The sequence below is a fragment of the Geotrypetes seraphini genome, chromosome 17 (genome assembly GCF_902459505.1).
Source record: "Geotrypetes seraphini chromosome 17, aGeoSer1.1, whole genome shotgun sequence".
NCBI classification, from domain to species: Eukaryota; Metazoa; Chordata; class Amphibia; order Gymnophiona; family Dermophiidae; genus Geotrypetes; species Geotrypetes seraphini.
The window spans coordinates 42128011-42150425 of record NC_047100.1 but is presented as its reverse complement, the minus strand read 5'-3'; the positions used below and the strand labels follow the sequence as shown (position 1 = coordinate 42150425).

At 43.2% G+C, this 22415-nt stretch overlaps 1 protein-coding gene across 4 annotated transcripts in view; it reads left to right on the top strand.

Annotated features, from left to right (window-relative positions):
- CACNA2D2 (calcium voltage-gated channel auxiliary subunit alpha2delta 2) overlaps positions 1–22415 on the top strand; it is a 1199719-nt gene that overhangs the window by 1174393 nt on the left and 2911 nt on the right. For 3 of the 4 annotated variants that reach the window (XM_033926189.1, XM_033926191.1, XM_033926192.1), the window contains 2 exons: positions 3033–3115; positions 7961–9176. In XM_033926189.1, the coding sequence (XP_033782080.1) occupies positions 3033–3115; positions 7961–8068 (191 nt within the window). In that variant the 3' untranslated portion in view covers positions 8069–9176. Of the gene's footprint in view, positions 1–3032; positions 3116–7960; positions 9177–22415 lie in introns of those variants that run through there. The other variant, XM_033926190.1, reaches the window with a different exon arrangement.

Here is a 22415-nt window from a genome sequence, read left to right as displayed (position 1 = left end):
ACAGATTAAACAATACCAAAATAGCTTAGTGAAACACATAATAAGATATATGGAATTACTTCAAACAGGAAGAACTCCAATCGTGAAAGAAATAGCACAACAAAAAGGGGAAAGAACATTAGGTTAGGGTAAAAAGAGATAAAATTTGTTTGTTTTTGTCCTTAAGAGGACAGTTATTGTCCAAAGGCATCCTGGAACAAAAATGGGGTCATATGGCTATTAGGGAAAGGCACCAATGAGGACCGTAGCAGAACGAGAGTCCTAGCCAACAGACCAACTGACAAGGCCTGGAGGTGAAAACTGTTGCCTGGAGCTCAGCCAAAATTTCTTGGAAGCAAGTAGATGTTTGCAGCAAGCTGAAACCTGTTTGCTTTCTTCTCTCCCTCTGTGGTTTCTCCCAACTCTCATCTCAAGTTCCTCTACAATTTTCTCACTCTTCTTTTTCCCCTCTTTCTTCATCATCTTCCTCCCCGTCATAATCACCTTCTGCCAAGGGCGTCAGAAAGGGTGGGGGCACAGGGGCTATGGCCTCCTCAAAAATTGCCCGTCCTCTGGGGAACACTTCTTGGGAGGCTGGGAGCGGCACCTTGCCTGCTGGTCAGCAGTCTCTGCCACGATTTTCCTCCGTCTCTCTAGCAGCTACTCACACCGCCGCCATTTTGACCACTCCTCCAGCAGGCTGCTTTGAAGAGGAGGCCAGGTGAAGGCAGACACGAGGGTAGAGGAGCAGCAGCGGTTCGTGCCTGTGGGCCAGATTTACTATAAAATTTAAAATGTCTGGGGGGCCAATTTTTAACACACCGCGGGCCAGAGTTTGCCATGTCTGGTGTAGAGCGAATGGAGGAAGAGATGTGGCATGGAGCTGCTGGAGAGAGTGATAGAAGCAGAAATGTTGGACATGGGGCTGGTGGGCAGGGGCAAAAGATGCTGCACACAGTCCGGGGGATAAGAGAGGGAGAAATATTGAATGTGGCAGTAGAGGGGGTGGAAGAGAAGCACCTGGATTCCTCTCTCTCTCTTTTCCCACTCCCTTTGCAGAAAGGGAGGGAATGAGAGAGGAAGACGTTGCACATGGGGGTGGAGGAGAGAGGAAGAAATGCTGTGCAGTGGTGGGGGAGGGGAATAAGAGTGCGCTTTGAGTGGTTTAATTTTGTGGTTACCATTGTGTATTATTAACAAGATGATATTGTGTGTATATGAAAAATTAATGGAAGAAATGGCATTTACAATTAGTACTATTATTATGGGGGCGGGGTATAGGGGTGGAGCTTTTGGGCCCCTCCAAACAAAAAAGCATTCCTCCGCCTATGCCTTCTGCCATTAGATTGGTGATCAGATTAGATTTTCTCCATCATTTCCTTCCTTTCGTTCTTTCAGGTTCTTTCCTGCTTCTCCCATCTCACCAGGTTCTCCTTCACCTACCTGACTGCTTCAGGTGCCTCTCGGTTTTCTAGGACACAGTCCTGTGGAAAACATTGTGGAAGTCCAAGAGGGTGAGGACGCTATGAGAGTGTGATCCCAATCTCTTTATTGCTTTTCCCGTAGGGCCAGATGAAGGTTAATAACACCCTGAGCCAACTTGCTTTGGCAGTGCCCCCTACCCCCTTAGCTTTGCTTCTGGCACCCTTCCCTCCTCTGCCCTCCTCCAGCTGTGTGGGCTGGCCAAAGACAGCTTGTCTTACTGCTGCTGCTTCCTCCGGTGACCAACACATTTTGCAAGACAGCAGGGGAGTAAGAGACCAGAAGAGAAGAGTGTTTGGATGTTTAGAGGTGTGCTTGTTGTGATCTGAGGTGAGGGCTTGGGATTTGCCTGTGTTTGTCTGGCGGGGTTTGCTATTTCAAAATGTCTATTGTGATGGGCATCCACCCATAGGGTTTTTTGTATTGACCAACATTTGTTGTCATAGTCTGCTCTGTTTTATGTTTCTGATTATTCTGCTCCTGGTTGTATGTTCCTTTGCAGTTGTTAATAAAGATAATTTGAGAAAAAAAAAAGAAGAAGAGAAGAGAGACCAGACTGAGGAGAAGAGCAGAAATGGCTTAACCTGTAGACTGGGTATTTTGGTGCCCTTAGTTGTCGACGTCCTGGGCCAAAGCCTCACCTGATCCTATTTTCCCATATGATAGTCACTTCCTTTGGAATCAGATTGCATAGGATAGGAGCAGCAGCAAATGCACAGACTGGGATTGAGCACTCGGTGTATCCCCTTCCAGCCAGCCTGCTGTTCATCTTACTGCCAGGAAGAAGGAGAAATGGAGAAAGGTCAATCATTTAACTGTGATAGTGTTTGGTATGGCTTTTATTAAGGAGATGATCTATATTCTCGAGTTGCATCAATAGCCACCTTATTCCTTAGCTCAGAATTAAAGGGTCTGCTATTCAGAGAGATTTAAGTGAGCTGGAGAGGCCCTGGACTGCTTAAATTGCCCGTCACAGCTCGACTGAGCAGTGCCACTGGATATTGCCTCTCACCTGCCACAAAAAACAAGTGAGGCCGATCAGGGGTGGGCCAGGGAATGGTGTTAAGGGGAAGGTGGGGCTTATGTGGGTGCCGGCAATATTCAGACGAGGCGCGCATAAGCTAAGCAGGTGAATTGAGGACAGCTTCACCTGCTTAGCTTTTGCAGACCCCCGCTGAATATTAAGCCAGGACCCACATAAGCTGCTTTTAAAACATTTGAGCCTCCCTGAGATCCAGACGCATCCCCTTCTCTCTCTCCCCCTCCCCAAAGCCTGTGGCCAGAAGACACTCCTCCTTCCCATCCCGAAACGCTCCCTACCCTCAACCCACGTGGCATTGGCCCACTTTACAAAAAGAGCAGCATCACCATTGAAGAGCCGACCTAAACGGTGCTGCACTGAGTCCTGTGTCTCAAATTATACCAATAGTCCTTCTCTTAAAATTCTGCAGATAGAGAAGGAAACCTTGACTGCATGTTTGAAGAAATTCTGGGTTCTTTTGTCCTTCATTTGCAATTGTGTCTCCAAAGCAATGTCCAGTCTTGCCTCCTTAACTCTTGTGTATTTCTAGCGGAAGGGCCTGAACAATGTGAGCTGGTACAGAGGCCGCGATACCGCAAAGGGCCCCATATCTGCTTTGACTACAATGTGACAGTAAGTTGTATGTATTCAGGTGAAAATGCAAAGGCTGGGGGTAGTCTCAGAACACCTCTAAAGACATTATAAAAGAGAAGGGTGGGTTTTGGAAATTCTTAACGGTATGATTAATGATCTTGTGTTCCAAATAGCTTTTGCTCTGGTGTGTAATTAAGACTCAAAAGCCTATAGTGTATGTTGTAATAGTGATCTTCTGTGAGGTAAATTTCTAAGAACATAAGAATAGCTTTATCGGGTCAGACCAATGCTCCATCAAGCTTAGTAGCCCGTTCTCACGGTGGCCAATCCAGGTCACTAGTACCTGGCCAAAACCCAAAGAGTAGCAACATTCCATGCTACCGATCCAGGGCAAGCAGTGGCTTCCCCCTATGTCTTTCTCAATAACAGACTATGGACTTTTCCTCCAGGAAATTGTGCAAACCTTTCATAAAACCAGCTACACTATCCGTTCTTGCCACAATGCATTCTAGAGCTTAACTTTTCTCTGAGTGAAAAAAAATTTCCTCCTATTGGTTTTAAAAGTATTTCCCTGTAACATCATCGAGTGCCTCCTAGTCTTTGTAATTTTTGATGGCGTGAAAAATCGATCAACTTGTACCCGTTCTACTCCACTCAGGATTTTGTAGACTTCAATCATATCTGCCCTCAGCCATCTCTTTTCCAAGCTGAAGAGCACTAACCTTTTTTAGATATATAAATAAAGAGAGAGAGATATATAAATAGATAGAGAGATATAAATTAAGAGAGAGAGAAACAGATAGATATAATAAAGAGAGAGAGATAAAAATAAAGAGAGAGAAGGAGATATAAATAGAAAGAGATATAGATAGAGATATAAATAAGGAGAGAGAGAGATGAACAGAGATAGATATAAAGAGAGAGATATAGATATAAATAAAGAGAGAGAGAGATAGAGAGATATATAAATAGAGATAGAGATATAGATAGCGAGAGGTATAAATAGATAGAGATAAAGATATATGAATAGATAGATAGATATATAAATAGAGAGATATATAGAGATAAGAATAAAGAGACATATAGAGATAGAGAGATATACATATAGAGAGATATAGATAAATAGAGAGAGATAGAGATACATAGATAAAGATAGAGAGATATAGATAGCGATATAGAGAGAGATAAAGAGAGAGATAAATAGAGAGAGAGATAAATAAAGAGAGAGATAGAGATAGAGAGATATAGATAAAAAATATATATATATATAGAGAGAGAGAGAGATAAACAGTGAGATAGATATAATGAGAGAGAGAGCGATAGATATAACTAAAGAGAGAGATATATATAAATAAAGATATAGCTAAAGAGAGAGAAATAGAGAGAGATATATAGGTAAAGAGAGAGAGCTATAAATAAAGAGATATAGATAGAGAGATATAGGTAAAGAGATATATATAGATAAAGAGAGCTATAGATAGAGATAAATAGAGATATATAAATATAGAGTGAGATATAGATAGAGATATAAATTAAGATATATATATAGAGAGAGAGAGATAAATAGAGAGAGATAGATAGAGAGATATATAAGTAGAGAGAGAGAGAGATATAAATAAATAAAGAGAGCGAGAGAGATAAATAGAGAGAAAGATACAGGTAAGGAGTTAGAGATATATAGGTAAAGAGAGAGAGATAAATAAAGAGAGAAAGATGGATAGATAGAGAGATATAGGTAAAGAGAGATAAATAGAGATATAAATAGAGAGATATAGTAAAGAGAGAGAAATAAATATATATTTATAGAGAGAGAAAGATATAGATAGAGAAATATAAATATATAGAGTGAGATATATAAATTGAGAGAGAGACAGATAGAGAAATATAGAAACAGATAGAGAGATATAAATAAAGAGAGAGAGATAAATAAAGGGAGATATAAAGAGAGAGAGATAAAGATATATATATAGAGAGAGAGAAATAAAGAGATACAGAGAGGTATAGATATATAGAGAGATATAGAGATACAGATAGAGAGATATAAAAAAGAGAGAGATATATAAATAAAGAGAGAGAGGGAGATATAAAGAGAGAGAGATATAGATAAAGGGAACGAGTGAGATATAGATAGAGAGATAAATAAAGGGAGCGAGTGAGATATAGATAGATATAAATAAAGAGCGAGAGAGATATAAATAGATAAACAAATAGATATAAATAAATAAATAGATATAAAATAGATAAATGGATATGTATAAATAAATAAACAAGTAAATAAATGAATAGTTCAATAATATTTAATTGATCCGTTTTTTGCATTTTTTTCCAAAGATTCCTTTTTTCATTACTTCTTAACCCCATAAAATCTCAACCAGCAATTAATAAATAGTCAATGCATTCAAAAACCCACTTCACATTTAAATATATACCATAGTTCACTCTTATTTGCTTGTTTACTCCTCACCACAATAAATTCTTTATACTAACATATTATATAATACTCCAAACAATGTAACAGCTCAGAAAGTGCATGAAAAAAATAAGCAGACAGATAGCAAAGGAGGAAAAGCAGGCAAGATAATTATTCCTGAAAGCAGCAGAGCAAGAACAAAACGGAGATGTCCATAAAGCCATCAAGTTTTATCGTGGGGCCATGCATCTCACATCTCGATGCTGCCTATGGCAGTCCCAGTAATCTGGACCTAGATTCAGTAGACCATCTGTCTGTGGTCTGCAGAGTATTTTACATCTGTGCCAGAAATCCGGCTTTTGGCATGTTTGAAGATCTGGGGCAAGAGCCACAATAAGCCGATACCGTACAATACATGGCGGCAGATATTTCTAGAATGACCTTGGGTACAATTCAATGGTGTTTATATAAGCAAGACAAACAATATACGTCAAGGAAAAGAGTCACTTGATGGCTTCTATAGATCTTGGTAGACTCAGAAGGTGTATATCAGCGCCTAAAGAAATAAGGAGTTGTGCATGTAAAAATAAGCAAATCATTCAGATCTATGATCCTGGCATTACAACAGCCAACGGCAATGAGTTCAAGTAATCATTTGCTGTAGACATAGAATCAAAAGACTTCCATCCTGTAGGGGAGTAAATTCTCAATGCAGCTGGATAAGCTAGAATAAAACGTAGTTTACGCTGAGATAGTGTAGCACAGATAGGAGATAGGAGAAAATTTTTGATGTTTATCTAATGCAGCAGAAGAATAGTCTTAGAATATTTGTATTTGATGTCCATTATAAGTAAGTGCCTCTTTGTTGTCGATATTTTTTCATTAGTGCAGCTTTGCAGGCATAGTTGTGTATTTTTGCTATTACTATCCATTGCCGAGTTCGCTCCTCTAACCGTCAACCTAAACAGTGCACACGTTCAAATCGAATGATTCCTAAGCCAAAGGGAAGTGGCAATTTCAATTGTAACTATAACTCTATTGAAACAAGTCTGGAATCTGAAATGGTTTCTGGCAATCCCACCAATCTAATGTTGTCCCTTCAAGAGTGATTTTTAAGTTCTTCTAGTTTTTCTCCTTGTGTACGAAGTTGTTCTTTTATAGCAGTCATGCTTCCCAATGCCGATTCTGTAACGTCTTCAACTGCCGCCACTCTCACCTCCAACTCTCCCGTACGATGGAAAACTTCTGATAACATCGCTTCCACTCCTGCAATCTGACCTGATAGTTGAAATCATGGCTCTAATGTTTCGGTGATTTTTTTTGAAGGCGTGATTCGAGTGCTAGAACTACTGCAGTACTCATTTCTTTTATGTTATCCAAAGAAATTAAGCCACCAGAAGATCTTGCCATAATTCCTGTCTACATCTGACCTTTATCCCAATCTTTTTCTTTATCTTTGCGCGAGGTTCTAGTATTCATCTACTATATTTTACTAATTACCTTCTTTTGAAGATCGGTAAGTGTAGATGAATGATTAATTAGGACAATTGAGGCCTGGGGACGCGTCTGTCCAAGCTCACTACATCGCGCAACTGCAGCTTTAAAATGGCAGCCATAACTCTAGCAGTAGTGTTGTAGTAATACTGATAGAGGTCAGCCATCCTTATATAGAAGACAACCACTAGAGTCATGGCTGTCATTGTAAAGAAGACCCGCTTGACCACCAGGGAGGTAAAGGGAGTCATTTGTAGTGGTAGGGAGAGTTTGGTGGGGTGAGACTAGGGTTACCAGACGTCCGGGAAAACCTGGAAAGCCCTGACCTCCCAGTCGCGTCTGGAGGGCCTCTGAGCATGCACGAATGACATCACACACATATCGCACGCATCCTCGGAGACTCTCCAGACATGGCCCAGAGGTCGGAAAACAAAGGTGAGGCTTTGTGGGGGCAGGACTAGAGGCACAATGGGGTGTGCTAGAGGTGGAACGGGGCATGGCTAGGGGCGGGGCCATGTGTCCGGGTTTCTCCAGACAAAAATCTGGTAACCCTAGGTGAGATCAGTCATTTTGTGGAGGGGCTCCAAATAGAGGGGAGCATGTTTTTGGCAGGAGGACACCACTGACAACTATACAGGTGCTGGCTGATATTCACTGTTATCACCTGCACAGCTAAGTATAGTGCTATTTGGTCACTTAGTTATATGGGTGCCAGCACTGAATATTGCCATCACCTGGATAGCTGCCAGATCCTCCCCATCTCTACCTCCAAAATGACCCTCTCTGGCTTATCTAATATAGGTTTAAGACCTCTGAATATCAGTGTCCAGCATGCTAAGTATGATTTAAGCAGACAGGAGGAGTCTCTCCTGCCCACTTAGATCATTTTGAATATTAGCCAGATTATGTCTGTATATAAGATTACTGATGGTCATGTACATAGTCATGATGAAATTCTCATGCAAGTCTTTTCTCCACAGGAAGATACTTCCGACTGTGGTGGTGGAGTCTCTTTAAGACCTTCATTGGGCCTCTTCCTCTTACTTCATCTCCTCCTCCTTTCTTTGACTGCTGTCCACTGCCCTTGATCTTCTGCCTTTAAACAAAACTCCACTTTTCATCTGCTGGGTTCTTATTTAATTTATTTTTATTTTCTTTACTTATTTATTTTGCTTTAGCATTATTTTAAATTTCGATTTCCTGTCCTTCACTCCTTTCTGGATTATGACAAACATCAGAGGGCGATATCCTGTTTCCTGTACATCAGCCTTGGTTGACATCATCATACCCATGAGGACTTCTGTTTTTCCTCGGAATTTTAGAATTTTACTACTTGAAGGGCAGGGAAGACAATATCACACTTGTCATCCTGTCTTCTCTTTGGTTTTGTGTGTCTCTCTGTCCAGTGAATGGTGAAACTGAAACTGAAAGGAACCCTCTAATGGTTGTATGCATGGCAAATCCAACCCACTGGTTTGCCCTGTGTTGCACAGATCCCCTTTGGAAGATGTTTCATTTTTGACCCAGCTGTGCCACCACCCAGCTCTTGAGCAATCATGATGAAGATGGAGGGAGAACATCTTATTCACAGAATATGTGAGAGTCTGGAAGACGTGTCACTTTTGATCCAGAGATATCTTACCATTTTGCTGTTCTAAGTATTTGATGAAAAGAAAACCAACGAAATTTGCTCTTGCTTGTTATACGTTATCTGCATCCTTTCCATACTAGCCCTATTTCCATCCTGGAAAAAAACCCCACAAACATTTCTTGCCAAAAGACTTTATTATTCAACTTATGCTTTCAGCCAGTTGGGCTTCTCAAACTGAAAATGAGGCAGATCACATGGTCACACAGTTCTGACATCATCACTTCTTCACTGTTGTTGGCAATTGTGTGCTGTCCATGGAACTGGAACAAAGACTCCATTTCTTTTTTGTTGCAAAGGTTTTTTTTGTGAATTTTTTTACATTTTCTATAAGGAATTTTTTAATGATCACAGCCTAATGAAAATTTGTGGGATTTAATTTAAATCATAAAAAGGAAAATGAATTTGCATTCCAACTGAGAGTTACGTGGCTAGTGGTTATGTGTGTCTTTCGTATAACGACTCAAAGTAGAAGATGGGAACCCCTTTAAGAACAGAAAAACCTAAGGTTGGCTCCGTGACTCAGGGACCCAATGAATCTAACTTGTGTTACATGGGCTGGCCAAGGGTCAGAATTCTGCAAAGTTTATTTACATTTAGGGCTATTTTTACAAAGCTGTGCTAGCAGTTTCCACTTGGCAAATGCAGTGAAGCCCTCTGTATTTGCTGCATGGGAATCACTAACGTGGCTTTGCAAAAGGAGCCCTTAGACTAGAGTATCGGGGGCAGGGGATGGGAGGGAGATGCTGCAACAGTGACACCTAATATCCAAACTCAGGGTACAACTATTCTGGATTCTGGAGGGAGCCAAAGGCAGTAATTAATTCTGTAACTTAGTGCTTGTTGATTTAGGTGCATAATGGGATGTGCATAGGGCCAATTCTATAACTGTTAGGTGCCAAAATGTGGGCACGCCACTTGCTAGTTTACAACAAGTCAATGGCTGGTATAAGTTGGCATATCTAAGTGCACCATGCAATGCACACACCCTCGTCTCCGCTCTTCCCTCCCACCCCATACCTCTTTAAATATTTGCCAGCTGTTCGTGCCAACATTGGCTTTCTCTCTGACATCACTTCCTGAACCTGCGATCTGGAAGTGATTTCAGAGGCAGCCAGCATGAGCAACAGGCCAGAGTAGTTGCTTGTGCTGGTGAAGATTTAAGAGAGTGAGTGTGGCATGGGAGGGTGGAGAGGTGCTGGTGCCCCCACCAAGACAGCGCCTTGGGCAGTCCTTCCCCCCTCCCCCCCGCCAATACTATGCCACTACCTACATACGTGCTAGCATTCGGTAAACTTAATACTAGGCACCAAATAATAAAATGAGGAGGGATAGTGACCTAGTGATCCTAGGTTAAAGGATTGTCACTACAATAGCTGAACTAGATAGGCATAATTAAAATGGGGTGGGGAGAGCCTGAGCAGTTGCGAGTGAAAGCTCTTAGCGAAAACCCAAAGGGGCAGGAGAAAACTGCTAGGTCAGAAAACAATTTGAAAAACTGTTGTACAAAAAGAGCAAAGCAGGAGGAGGAAGCAACGCAGTGGCTGAGGCAGTCTTCTCGGCTTTCGAACTATTGAGATTTGTCACCATAGATTTACTTAATAAGGGAAAGTGGACCTCAGCGGCCCACGCTTCAAATTAAAGATATTACAGTTCCAGTATCTTTCATCAGCCCACAAAAACCCTTTTCAATAACAAAGTGCCCAAACTCATCTCAGTTAAATACAAAATATTAAGGCCTCCTTTTATCAAGCCGCATTAAGGTTTTTTATTGCCAGCCACTGGTATAAAAGCTCTGATTTTCATGCGACATGTATATTAAAATATTTTTCAGGCAGCAATTCGGTAGTTCATAACATCATCAACTTACATCCAACATTGAAAGACCAAGAATTAAGGCTTAGCCCTAGATTCACCAACCTCACGGATCCGATCCGATCCATGAGGTGGCCGGGCGCACAATTCACAACGCGTCCGCATGCAAATTAGGCCGTTCGGAGGCATGCCCCAAACTGACCACACGGATCGCTGAAGAGCGATCCTGACGCATGCGAAGACCATCTTCTTTGCCTGTAGATGGTCTGTGCATGCGCTTTCTCTCCATGCTTTTTTTTTTTTTTTTTTAGCTCTCGGTGCAATTTTAAAAAATATATTTTTACTCGCTGTGGTTTTAACTCACGGGTTTAAAGCAGGGCTACACTGCGGCGTGTCCTTGAACTTACAGACCACACTGTAGTGCAGCCCCGCTTTAACCCGCAGGTTAAAACCACGGAGTCAGAGCGGCAAGAGCAGGAGAGTCGGGGCAGAGAGCAGGGTTTTTGCACAAGCGACTGGTCCTCAGAAGTCGCTTGTTTTCGGATCGGCCAGCCCAGTCAGTGTGCCTGAAAATGTTTAGTGAATCGCTGACGGCTACATTTACATGCCATTTTCTCTCATTTGCATGCACGGATCGGGTCGAATCAGAGATTGATCGGCACCAAGGTTAGCGAATTGGGCCAGAGGAAAAATCTAGCCCAAAGAATTTAAAAGATTTTTATAGTCCTGCAAATTTAGATAAGATCCCCATTCCTGATGTCATATTCCCCCCCCATCCCTTTTCTTTTAAATTTTGTTTTTAATAATGTACTTATTGACCCTTCCTTCCCCTTATTATCCTCATATTCATGTAAGTACTTGTCAATTGTCTTTTTAATGTTCACTCCTCCCCTATATAAATATAATTATTATTTTACTTTTTATTTTAAATTTTAGCATTGCAAACCGGCCAGATACATGCTGATGGTCGGTATATTAAAAACAATAAAACTTGAAACTACAGCAGCTACAGCTGTAGCAGGACATTACTGGTGTGGCTCTTGCATTATTTGCAATATTACTCTGCAGTGCAAAGAATGTATAAATTTACTAGATGCAACTAAACCTTTAAACAACTTCACAAACAATAGTTTGCTCAAAAACTGAGATGAAGCAGATCAACAAATAAATGGCAGTCTTCTGAGATATAAGCCACAGTTGGGCTTTCAGTTAATTTCCGGTCACATATAAAGTTGCAAGCTGACTCCCGCAGAGAAGAATTTCTTTTATGAAAAGCGAGAACTATATCACTATCCCCCTCCTTTACGAATGCTTAGCGTGGGTTTTAGTGCTGGCAGCGGCCGTAACGGCTCCGACGCTCATGTGAGCTGTGAGGCAAACCCAGGGCCAGATCTGGCTGCCCTAGTGACACGTGGAGTCATCTGCTATCCATCTACAGTATGGATGAGTCTGAACCCCATTCAGAAGTACCCTTAATCAGTTTGTTTTCCAGCTGTATGTCAAAATTTGGACCAGCCAAAACCTTTGCTGGTACTTTAGAGGACCCAAAGGTGTGATCGTCCTACTCAGGTGATTCAAGAACCTCCCTTCCTCCCCCAAATCTCAGTACTGGTTTTAAGGGGCTGCAAACGAGGCAATTTCCTTGGTTACGCCAAGTACGGTTACTGATGCAGAGCTGGCCAGGTCTGCTTCTTAATTTCTTCTCTGGACCTTAGTAGGGAGAGAAGTCATTGGAGGGGAGTCTTGGATCTATCAACCACAGATCCTTTCCTCTCTAGGTGTTCCATCTCACCTCCATCATGGCTCCAGTCCTTCAGCAACATCAACTCTAGAATATGCAAACTGTACTGTGATCAAACCACTAGCAGGGGCACATTAGTTATGCTAAGTGCTGTTAGGTAGAGCTTCAGTGCCCCTTTAATTTCTTCTCAGGAGCACAGTAGGGAGGGCAGACGAGCAGGAGAAGGAGATTACAGGGGAGGAAAGCAGGCAAACGACAGAAAGAAGAGGGGGAGAAAGAGCAGAGAGAGTGAGGGGCAGCGGCGAGAGTTAGCTCCGCCCACCCCCGACATCATCCACCAGAGCTCCCCCTTAAAAGGGGAGGAGCCAACAGCGCTCAGCCATTCGGTGTGCATGAAAGGAGAGCGCTAAAGGCGCTCGTCTTAGCGAAGGGCCTTAAGAAGGGGCGAGACACTGCAAGGAGGGCAGAAGGACAACCACAGCAGACACAGAGAACACATAAGCAGGTTTAAAATCAGGTGAGGGATCTCACAGTATCACCAAGGATGCTGCATAAGGAAACAGGGAGAAGCCACTTCAGACTGCAGACCGGCCAGCAGACAGCAATGGAAGCAGCAGACAGAAACAGGAAGTTGAGCTACCCAGTTTTCTGCACCGTCTGCCATATGTATGCACCGTCCTCTCCTCTGGGAGGAGGCCTTATGTATGCACTCGATGTGAGAAACTGGAGAGCCTGAAGAAACGTCAGACTCCTGGAAGGCAGAATATTGTTAACTAGAAGCACTTCAAGCAGTGGAGCAGGACAGAGAGGCAAAGAACATCAAGACGGAGGAAACCATTGAGGAAGAAGTCCGGGAGTTAGAGACGTTCATCGAGGAGGCATACAGGGAGGCCATGGAAAATCACCAGCAACAGTGGAACTGCCTAGATACACCTACAGGGAGTGAGGACCACCTGGAGGACAACTACAAGGAAGAAATGGGAGACACAGCAGCGAGATCTGAAAACAGTGGAGGGAACCCACGAGAAGATGAGTCTGGTGCAAGCCAACGCCAGGATGAAGGAAGATGGAAGTGCGCAGATAACACGGATCTACGGCTGGAGAGATGGTCATACACCTGGGACACAGATCTGCGGCTAAAGAGGCAAGTGAAGATAGAGAGGACAGTAATCGTCGTGGGGGACTCCATCATCAGACAAGTCGACAGCCACATAGCAGGAGGAAGACAGGATAGACTGGTGACTTACCTACCGGGAGCCAAAGTAGAAGATATAGTGAGCCGCATCGACAGGATCATCGACAGCGTGGAAGAGGAAGATACGGTGGTGGGGACAAACAACGTGAGCAACAGGAACTACAGCAGGGAAGGACTGAAGGACCAGTTCCAGAAGCTAGGAGGGAAACTGAAGACCAGAACGCAGAGGGTAGTGTTCTCAGCCTGCCGGTAAAATAAGTAATAACTAATTATGGTAGGGAGGATGGGCTCAAGCCAGTGATGTTATCAGGAGTAAGAGAAAAGAAGTTTACTTTCTCTTGAAAGAGATCCCAGGATGGGAAAATTCACTCCATAATCTGAGGCTTGTCCCTATATACTAAATTAAAATTAACAATATGTTCTACAGTTCATTTTGACTTTTTTTAATGGTTCCTGAGATATATATATTTAATCTATAGATAACCATTTAATTTGTAGTTTCTTGATATAAAAATTGATGGCATAACATAATTGCTTTATATAAGAACATAAGCAGTGCCTCTGCTGGGTCAGACCAGAGGTCCGTCATGCCCAGCAGTCCGCTCATGCGGCGGCCCATCAAGTCCAGGACCTGTATAGTAATCCTCTATCTATCCCCTTTTCCTTCAGGAAATTATCTAATCCCTTCTTGAACCCCAATACTGTATTCTGTCCTATCACACCCTCTGGAAGCACATTCCAGGTGTCCACCACCCTTTGGCTGAAGAAGAACTTCCTAGCATTGGTTCTGAATCTGTCCCCTCTCAATTTTTCTGAATGCCCTCTCGTTCTTGTAGTTTTCGAAAGTTTGAAGAATCTGTCCTTCTCCACTTTCTCTATGCCCTTCATGATCTTGGAAGTCTCTATCATGTCCCTTCTAAGTCTCCACTTTTCCAGGGAAAAGAGCCCCAGTTTCTCTAATCTTTCAGCGTATGAAAGGTTTTCCATACCTTTTACCAGTCGCGTCGCTCTCCTCTGAACCTTCTCGAGTATCGCCATATCCTTCTTAAGGTACAGCGACCAATATTGGACGCAGTACTCCAGATGCGGGCGCACCATTGCCCGATACAACGGCAGGATAACTTCTTTCGTTCTGGTTGTAATACCTTTCTTGATAATACCTAGCATCCTGTTCGCCTTCTTAGAGGCAGCTGTGCACTGTGCCGATGGCTTCATTGTCCTGTCCACCAGTACCCCCAAGTCCTTTTCTAGGCTACTTTCACCCATTACCAGCCCTCCCATCAGGTGTCTGTTTCCTACATGTAAGACTTTACATTTCTCTACATTAAACTTCATCTACCATTTTTTTGCCCACTCTCCTCGTTTGTTCAGGACCCTTTGTAAATCTTCACAGTCCTCTTTAGTCCTAACCCCACTAAATAGTTTGGTGTCGTCTGCAAATTTTATTACTTCGCACTTCGTCCCTGTTTCTAGATCATTTATAAATACATTGAACAGCTGCGGTCCGAGTACTATCTATTCTATCACCTTTCCCGCCTTTCCTCCAAAGTATACATATTGAGATCTTTAAGTCTGTCCTCGTACACCTTAAGATGAAGACCACCAACCATTTTAGTAGCCTTCCTCTAGACCAACTCCTTCCTGTTTATATCTGTTTGAAGGTGTTGTTTCCAGACAGAATGAGACCATTCATCGTGGTCATTTAAGAGCCGCCAGTTTAGCACTGCCGTATCATTGCAAAACTGTTCAGCTCAGCCCTTCTTGCTGGATCGAGGTGGAGTGCTGATGTTGGGGTGTGGGAGGGCTTTACTGGGTCAAGGTAGTGCCGATGTGTGGGGGGGCATTGCTGGATCAAGGTGGAGTTCTGGATGGGGAGTGGGAGCATTGCCCACCTCATGTGCCATAAGACAAGCTTGATCAGGGGAGTGGAGGAGCATTGCGCCCCCTTCATGGGGGGCATCACCTTCCACCACATGCTGGAATGGGGGGGAGGCATTGACCCACCACCGCACCACATGCTGTAGCCCTGGGCTGTGCTGAACAGTTCTAAGCCAAAGTCACCTCTATGACTAGCACCTGATATGATGTGTCGCGGTTTAGTGACAAGCCTCAGAGACCTTGAATTCAAGCAGATACAGGTCAGAATCTCAATCATTGGCTTGTAACGCATATATATAAGTGCTCTTGAATTTTAAATATTTTAAATATATTTTAAATATTGTGTGTTCTAAATTGTGAATTGATCAAAATATCAAACATTCAACGATAGTGCATAAACTGATAAACAGCACTTATCTTTTAGAGTAGTGAGAATCGGCACTGCAATTAAGACCCGACGGGGCCACTGTTTCACCTTTACCGGCTTCGTCAGGGGAAAATGCCAGACAGGTGCGGAACCGAACTTATCCTTGATTCAAACGTGCTGCTCTCAAAATGGCACCTGTTAACATAGCTAGCAGCACACTGCTTGAATTCAAGGTCTCTGAGGCTTGTCACTAAACCGCTACACATCATATCAGGTGCTAGTCATAGAGGTGACTTTGGCTTAGACCTATTTTAGTGCACCTCTTTTGTATTTGATTTTTTGGTTTTACCACTGTGCTGAACAGTCCCACGATGAAAGGGCCACGCTGAAATGGCGGCTGTTAAACGGCCACGTTAAATCATCCTAGACCCTCTCCAGAATCATACTCAATATTCTAAGTGAGGTCTCACCACAGTCTAATACAAATGCATCCTCCTTTTTCTTACTGGCCATTCCTCTCTCTATACACCCAAGCACCCTTCTAACTTTTGCTGTTGACTTTTCAACCTGTTTGGCCACCTTAATATCATCACATAATATCACACCCAAGCCCCACTCCTCCTTTGTACACAAAAGTTCTTCACCACCTAAAATGTATTGTTCCCTCGTGTTTTTGAAGCCTAAATGCTTGACCTTACATTTCTTAGCAATAAATCTTAGCTGCCAAATTCCAGACCATTCCTCAGCTTTGCTAGGTCCTTTCTCGTGTTATCCATACCATCAGGCATATGTCTACTTTATCGTAGATTTTGGTATCAACCGCAAAGAGGTAAATCTTACCAGACAGCCCTTCAGTAATATCACTTACAAAATGTTAAGAACAAGCCCAAGAACCAAACCTTGAGGCACACCACTGCTAACATCCCTTTCCTCAGAACAATCACCACTGACCACCACCACCCTTTGTTGCCTTCCACTCAACCAGTTCTTGACCCACTCTGTTACTTTGGGGCCTATACCAATGGCACTACATGTAGCATTCTCCATCTATCCAATTCTCTCTAGTCACCCAGTCAAAGAAATTGACCAGATTTGTCTGACAAGACTTGCCTCTAGTGAAACCATGTTTCCTCGGATCCTGTAATCTTTTGGATTCCAGAAACATCACTATTCTCTGTTTTAAAAAAGTTTTTCCATTTATTTACCACAGAAGTCAGACTTACTACCATATACTGTATACTCAAATATAAACCGAGGTAACCTTTTTTCCCCCAAAAAGTTGGGAAAAAGGTTGACTCGCATATAACCGGAGGTGGGGAGTTTAATATTCAAGTACAGCGCCATGCCTTGCTCTGCCCAGCTCTGCACCTTGTTCCCCCTCCCTCATTGCTCTGCCAGGCTCTGCACCCAGCCCCAGTTCCTCTCTACCAGGTTCTATACCCTCCCTCCATAACTTGCAGGCCTCCACCAGGCTGTGGTCCAGCAGTGGCCGGGACAGGAGGATTCCCTCCCGCTTCCTATCCCAGCCGATTCTAAGAATTTTTACCTCCCTCTCACTTCCCCCGTGTACCTTTAGTGTCCCTGGTGGCCCAGTGGTGAATCGCGGCAGAAGCCACCTTCCTTCATTCTTGCCCACGCATAGATGCTAGCTGATTGGCTGCTGTGAGTTCTTGCGGGACTGCGAGACCTCGCGGCAGCCAATCAGCTAGTGGCCCTGCACAGGCAGGAGCAAAGGACTGCTAGACCACCAGGGATAGTAAAGGCATGCGGGGGAGGCGGGAGGGAGATAAAAGCAGCGGACACAGTGATCCAGCCTTTAAAAACTAGGGGGAGGTCTGAGGCAAAAAAAATTGCAAATAACCGAATTCACGAGTACTAAACCCACAGATTCAGAGGGAGAAGTGTCATGAGAGAGAGGTAATATAGTACCAATTTCAAAACCTACACCAGATAACATAAGAATTGCCGCTGCTGGGTCAGACCAGTGGTCCATCGTGCCCAGAAGTCCGCTCACAATGCGGCCCTCTAGTCAAAGCCCATTGCCCTAACCTAGACTAGCCCTACCAGTGTACGTTCTTGTTCACCAGGAACTTTGTCTTGAATCCCTGGAGGGTGTTTTTCCCTATGACAGACTCCGGAAGAGCGTTCCAGTTTTCTACCACTCTCTGGGTGAAGAAGAACTTCTGTATGTTCGTACGCAATCTATCCCCTTTCAATTTTAGAGAGTGCCCTCTCGTTCTCCCTACTTTGGAGAGGGTGAACAACCTGTCCTTATCTAAGTCTATCCTCTTCAGTACCTTGAATGTTTCGATTATGTCCCCTCTCAATCTTTGTTCGAGGGAGAAAAGGCCCAGTTTCTCTAATCTTTTGCTGTACGGCAGCTCCTCCAACCCCTTAACCATCTTAGTCGCTCTTCTCTGGACCCTTTCGAATAGTACCATGACCTTCTTCATGTACGGCGACCAGTGCTGGACGCAGTACTCCAGGTGAAGGCGCCTGTGCATGGTGCTACAAATAAGAAACCCAAATTTATCTCGCAAAACCAGAGTGCAAAGTTAAACAGTCACAGCTTTCTGTTTCAGCATTATGTGGGTAACAACCACAAAGGAGACAGTCAACTATGCATAAAAGAATCCCATTCCAGAGCGTGCCTGGTCTTCAAACTCTCTTTATTATTAGCAAATCAAATATATGCAAGTGTTCTAAAACGGTCACATTAAAGTGAAGCTAAAACATGGACGCGACATGGACCGTGTTTCGGCTATGGTGCCTGCATCAGGAGTCCCAAATAATAACCACAAACCTAATAATGAATGATGAAATCCAATTGCTGGTAAAGGAACATGAAACACAAACCATGAATACTTTTGGAACACTTGCGTATATTTGATTTGCTATTAATAAAGAGGGTTTGAAGACCAGACACGCTCTGCTCCGTCTCTTGGAATCAGTATTATGTGGGTGCCATTGTATTACCAGCATTTAAAAACAGAATCCTCCCACTTGTGCTTCTGATTGGCAGCACCATCCGAGACCCTCATTTTTGGGTCTTTTTTTGGCCCCAAAATCTCAGTTTATATTTGAGTAATATTATTATTATTATTAGTTGGTATTTGAACTTATCTCAAATAATATTAATGGCTTTAGTGTGTTTAAATCATTGTCCAATGGTAAGAGTTAAGTTCCATTATTGCAGGGTTCAAAAAGGCCCCCACCCCTCACCGAAGATTGTCACTGCGATGAGTGAACTAATGTAAAGCGGAAGATGATAGAAAATCTGAGATAAATCCCAGGGTTTAGAGAACTGTGTGCTGCGGTGAGATTCCAGGTGTGCCGCCAGGGATTGAAGGAGTGTCACTTCCACCATTGGCGCCTCTCTTCCTTTCCACCCCTACATGAACCGCGTCTCATTTTCCCTGAGCTCGGGGCCCTTTCTGGAGGGTCTCTGAGCATGCGCAGACGTCAACCTGATGACATTGTGCACCTGCGCACATGCTCGGAGACCCTCCAGACACGGCCTCGAGCTCAGGGAAAATGAGACAAGGTTCGGGCGGGGCGGGGTTGTGGGTGTGCCACAGAAAAACGTTAGTGTGCCAGAGCAAACACACGTTTTAGCGCCAGATTGGAGAATGACACGGTGACAAAATTCATCACCGTTCCCGTCCCCGCGGATAACCGCGGGAAATAATCCCATGTCATTTTCTATTGTCTATTTCAACCTCAGTCCTTCTACACCAGCAATCTTCAAAGCAAAGCTTGCGGGTCAGTGATTGTGGCCATTCATACTCTGATTCTTCCCGCTCTCCTTAAAGAATGACATGAAGATGGTTTCCCGCGGTTATCCGCGGGGAGGGGAACGGTGATGAATTTTGTCACCGTGTCATTCTCTACGCCAGATTACAAATCTCCTTCCAGTTGGAAGCCCAAAAAGCAGAACGAAACTGCTTAAGGAATTTAAAAAACGACGACGTAGCAGGAAACACTTTAACTGTTAAAGGGTGGGCATTATTGTCTTACTATGCATATCTTTGAATGCTTATTGCACAGAACAGCTTTCTTTTCGGAATGATAATACCCTCCCCTCGTGTCTTGCGTGCCTTGTGCCAACCTTCATCTTCTGTTACTTACAAACTAGAACATTCCTGACGTTGTGAGACAGATTGCTATGGAGAAGGCCATGGATTTTGTCTGGATGTATAGTCGCACTGCTTTTTGTGGAATGCGTTTGTCACACCCTTTATGTCTGTCATTGACTTATCAGTGTGAAAGGCCTGCAGGCCACATGTACAGGGCAAGTGGTTAAAGTGAATAAAAATAACCCTTTAGAATACATTTTGTCTCAATCTGGCAAGAGAAAGGGTAAAGTGGAGAAAAAAAGAAAAAAGTCATTCACTGTTTTCTGTCCCTCCTCTTCATCACTGTCTTAATCTGAATCTGATCTTGAAATATCTGCTTTCACCCTAAAAGTGAGGCGACAGCCAGTAGGATGGGATGTTATTTCATTACTAATGGGTTAACTGACGACCATTTAATGCTTGTAGCTTCTCAGTGTGTATTCGGTATGTTTTATGAGACTGTGTTTTTGACAGATGGCAGGCAATGTGTTAAACCCGGAGTGTGTGTGTAATTCTGTAGTCTAGTCAGGTGTTCACTCTGAGAAAACAAAATGAATCTATATATAAAACTATAAATATATATATATATATTTAAAATTTAAAACAAAAACTGATAGTTCTCATCACTGAAACTTCTGCTCATTCCTTTTTTGAAAAGCATCTATGGGTTTCATTTTCTTTCTTTTTTTTTTTGTACAGACCAATTAAAAAAAAAAAAAATACAATTATGGACAAAAGCTTTGTAAGATATTGTGTGTGTGATTCCTTGTAAAATATTTTCAGATGGTTTATTACAGAGAATCAGTTATTAAATAATGTGCATATTTTCACTTCAAATGAATAGTTCTGGTCTTTATTGGTTGCTCGCTTGCAATAACAGGCAATATATTTGTTTCACTTTTTATCTACCACCTGCAAGCCCAAAAGCTATCAAAGTGGTGTATATTTGGCTAATTTTCTGTCCCTGAAAGGCTCACTATCTAGGCTTGAGTGACAATATCACAAGAAGCCTCTGGGTTTTGAGCTAGGCTCACCTGGTTCTCAACATCTGCTCTGTTAGGCTACTTCCCCACGCCTTTATATTAGTGATATGAAACCATGTTGCTCAATAGAGGACTTAAATCATTCCTTTTCATTGATAGTATGTAGGTGTGGTGGGTATTTCCCTTACCCTGGAGAGCTTACAATGGCTCAGCTCTAAGGGTAGCTACAGCTGCGCACAGGTCTGAACAGAAAAAGAGTTTCCCCGTTTCCCCAAACATGTCCTCTTTTTAGAAGACTCTCCGGGTATTTGTTTTTTTTTAACTTGGGGAGTTTGTGATGGTTTGTCTGAGTTTAAAAAGCCCATTGTTCTGAACAGTGGTATAGAACCATATAAATATGATGGTAGATAAAGGCCAAATGGCCCATCCAGTCTGCCCATCCACAGCATCCACGACCACCTCCTCTCCCTAAGAGATCCCACGCTTTCTTGAATTCAGACACAATGTTTTGTCACCACCACCTCTACCGGGGGCCAATTCCACGCATCTACCACCCTTTCTGTAAAAAAGTATTTCCTCAGATTACTCCTGAGCCTATCACCTCTTAACTTCATCCTATGCCCTCTCATAAGAACATAAGCATTGCCTCTGCTGGGTCAGACCAGGGGTCCATCGTGCCCGGCAGTCCGCTCCCGCGGCGGCCCCCCAGGTCCATGACCTGAAAGTGTTCCCTACCTAACCTAAAATATCCATACCCTATTTGCTCAATGTCCTGTAAGGTAACTCTATCTGTACCCTGTAATCCCCTTCGCTTCCAGGAAGTCATCCAGTCCCTTTTTGAACCCCAGAATTGTACTCTGTCTTATCACCTCTCCGGGAAGCACGTTCCAGGTGTCCACCATCCTCTGAGTGAAGAAGAACTTCCTTGCATTCGTTATGAATCTGTCTCCTCTCAGTTTTTCTGAATGACCTCTTGTTTTAGTTGTCCCTGCTAGTCTAAAGAATCTGTCCCTCTCCACCTTCTCTATGCCTTTCATGATTTTATAAGTCTCTATCATGTCCCCTCTCAGTCTCCGCTTCTCCAGGGTAAAGAGCCCCAGCCTGTCTAACCGTTCGGCATATGAAAGGTTCTCCATACCCTTTATCATCCTCGTTGCCCTCCTCTGGACCCTCTCGAGTATTGCCATGTCCTTCTTGAGGTATGGCGACCAGTATTGGACGCAGTATTCCAGATGTGGGCGCACCATTGCTCGATACAGTGGCAGGATAACTTCCTTCGTTCTGGTAGTGATACCTTTTTTGATAATGCCCAACATTCTCATTGCAGAGTTTCTATTCAAATTAAAGAGCCTCGATTCATGCGTATTTACATTACGTAGATATTTAAACGACTCTATCATATCTCCCCTCTCCTGCCTTTCCTCCAAAGTATACAGATTGAGATCTTTAAGTATGTCCTCGTACGCCTTATCGCGAAGACTACACGCCATTTTAGTAGCCTTCCTCTGGACTGACTCCATCCTTTTTATATCTTTTTGAAGGTGTGGCCTCCAGATTTGTACACAATATTCTAAATGAGGTCTCACCAAAGTCTTATACAGGGGCATCAATCTCTTTTTTTCTAATGGCCATAGTTCTCCCTATGCACCCAAGCATCGTTCGAGCTTTCGCCATCAACTTTTCAACCTGTTTG